The 2,558-nt window shown below is 38.5% G+C and overlaps 1 protein-coding gene across 1 annotated transcript; it reads right to left on the reverse strand.

The window, feature by feature from the left end:
- Positions 1-994: 994 nt before the first annotated feature.
- Positions 995-1,909, reverse strand: LOC308252323 (olfactory receptor 7A10-like; the record flags this gene model as incomplete). The annotated part of the gene is given in 2 exon segments (XM_080676727.1): positions 995-1,237; positions 1,241-1,909. Coding segments are annotated over 2 exon segments (822 nt in total). The 5' UTR covers positions 1,820-1,909.
- Positions 1,910-2,558: the final 649 nt, after the last annotated feature.

Below are 2,558 nucleotides of genomic sequence, written 5' to 3' on the forward strand. Positions count from 1 at the left end.
CTCTCTCAAAAGACCATATAAAAACAATGTTTTAAAGCAGAAACAGTGAAATAGTTCAGAAAAAAATCATAAAATACTCCAAATAATTTTTCACCCCAATGAATAAGTAGCCTTACACATGGATAACATATTCCACACTTTATTGATTAGATGTGTGCCATGAAAAACATTTTGTACAGTAAAAAATTGTATGGCTATTGTATGGCTTCATTACATTTTAGGTTATCTGTAACTCTAACCATAGAATACCAATCTATATATTAAATGTGTATTTCTTTGTAGAAATGTATTTGAAAATCAATTTTTGCTAGTGGCTATAATAGGCATGTGGACACACAGCTGAATAATACAATGATAATATAAAACCAGGAGACTATCTATAAAACATACTAGCATGTTAAATTCTTCATTATCAAGAATAGCAGTAAAGGTAGTGCTATAGAAAATGATGATAGCCCAGCCAGCATGGCTCAGTGATTGAACATCGACTGTATACCAGGAGGTCACAGTTCTCTTATGGTGGAAGCATGTGCCCGGGTGGCAGTCTCAGTCCCTAGTGTGGAGGCAGCTGATTGGTGTTTCTCTCTCAACATTGATGTTTCTATCTTTCTCTGGCTCTCCCTTCCACTATCTGAAAACAATTAAAATATTTTATTTAAAGAAAAGAATAATGAACATATAAGTGAAAACTGTGGTCTCAGATTTTGGTCTAAAATAAAATTATACAAATGACCTTAGCATCCAAGTATAATTTTGTCCACAGGGGTAGTATAAATCATGACTATTCTTTCAGGAAAAAAATAGGAAAATTACATGGAATGAAAAGTGTCATAAAATATTAAATTATGCTAATGTAATTCATGTTAACCTATAAGATAAATGAGAACATAAAATTACATATGGTCCTAATATTGTCAGAACTTGTGACGCTGAGGATTTGAACCCTGCATTCCTGGGCAATTGTTCAGCCTAGTACAGTTGGCCCATGAAAAGCTTACCTGCCAAGGAATCTTTCCAGGGCCCTCTTTATGTCCTTGTTCCTCAGACTGTAGATGAAGGGGTTCAGCATGGGTGTGATCACGGTGTACATCACTGAGGCTGCTGCACTTGAGTGTGAGCTGTGGGAAGCAGCAGAGCTAAGATACACTCCTAGGGCTGTACCATAAAATAAGGAGACAACTAAGAGGTGAGATGCACAGGTAGAAAATGCTTTATACTTCCCCTGAGCTGAAGGGATTCAACGTATGGAGGAAAGTATCTTAGAGTAAGAGTAAAGGATCCCAGCAAGGGGACCAACAGATAGCAGCCCAGCTGAAAAATACATTATCATGTTGTTAAGAAAGATGTCAGAACAGGCAAGTTGTAGCACCTGATTGAATTCACAGAAAAAGTGGGGTATTTCCAAGTCTGAGCAGAAGCGCAGACCCAACACCATTAAGCCTTCTAGCAAGGAATTCAGGATACTCATGATCCAGGACACCAGAACCAGCAGTGCACAAAGCCGGGGATTCATGATGACCATGTAGTGCAGGGGGTGGCAGATGGCCACAAACCGGTCATAGGCCATTACAGTCAGGATTAAGTTGTCCAACCCAGCAAAAAGTATGAAAAAATACATCTGTGTGATGCAGCCTTCATAGGTGATGACTTTGCTCTGTGTCTGGATGTTCCACAGCATCTTTGGGATGGTGGTGGAGGTGAAACAGATGTCTACCAAGGACAGGTTGGAGAGGAAGAAGTACATGGGTGTGTGGAGGTGGGAGTCTGAGCTGACAGCCAGGATAATGAGCAGGTTTCCCAACACAGTGATCAGGTACATGGAGAGGAAAAGCCCAAATATGAGGGACTGTTGTTCCCGTGCCTGTGAAAGTCCCAGAAGAAGAAATTCTGAAATATGTGTACCATTGTAGGGTTCCTTGAGTCTTAGGTGACTACCAGAAAATAGAAAAAATTAAAAACAATTTCACATTAGCAAGCATTAGAAACTGAGAATAAATGACATATTTATGTTTTAGAATCAAGAAAATAATTTCCACTTATGGTGTTTGACTTGGTCCCCATTATGGTATCTCTTTTAGCATTTGTCATTAGAATTTCCTCTTCTGCCATCAACCTGTTCTTCAAACATAATGTATATTGCTGTTTTATTGAGGATATATATCATGCATTCAGGGAATATATATCGACTACAGACCATGTTTCAGGCACTTTTCAGAGTATGGGATGCTGAAAAACAAAGTCTCTACAAACTAATCATGGAGAAAGTATATAATCAAATAAAAATAATAAAACATATCCAATGGTGCAGCTGCTATAAAGAAAAGTAAATCACATTAAATGGAGAGTGGATAGAGGGTGTTCTTTTTTATAGAGTATAGCCAAGACTTGCCAGAGATGACACTTAAACAGTTACCTCAAAGATCACTAACTGGGAGACTGATGCCTAAGTGTTTTCCAGGCAAAAGGAACAGCCAGTGCAAAGACCCAGAGGAAGATAATTGTTTAGAAAATCAGGGCTCAAAATGAGCCAGAGTGTCAAGCAGAATGAGCACAGCAAA

This window comes from Plecotus auritus (genome assembly GCF_963455305.1).
Source record: "Plecotus auritus genome assembly, chromosome: 6".
In the NCBI taxonomy this organism is placed as follows: domain Eukaryota; kingdom Metazoa; phylum Chordata; class Mammalia; order Chiroptera; family Vespertilionidae; genus Plecotus; species Plecotus auritus.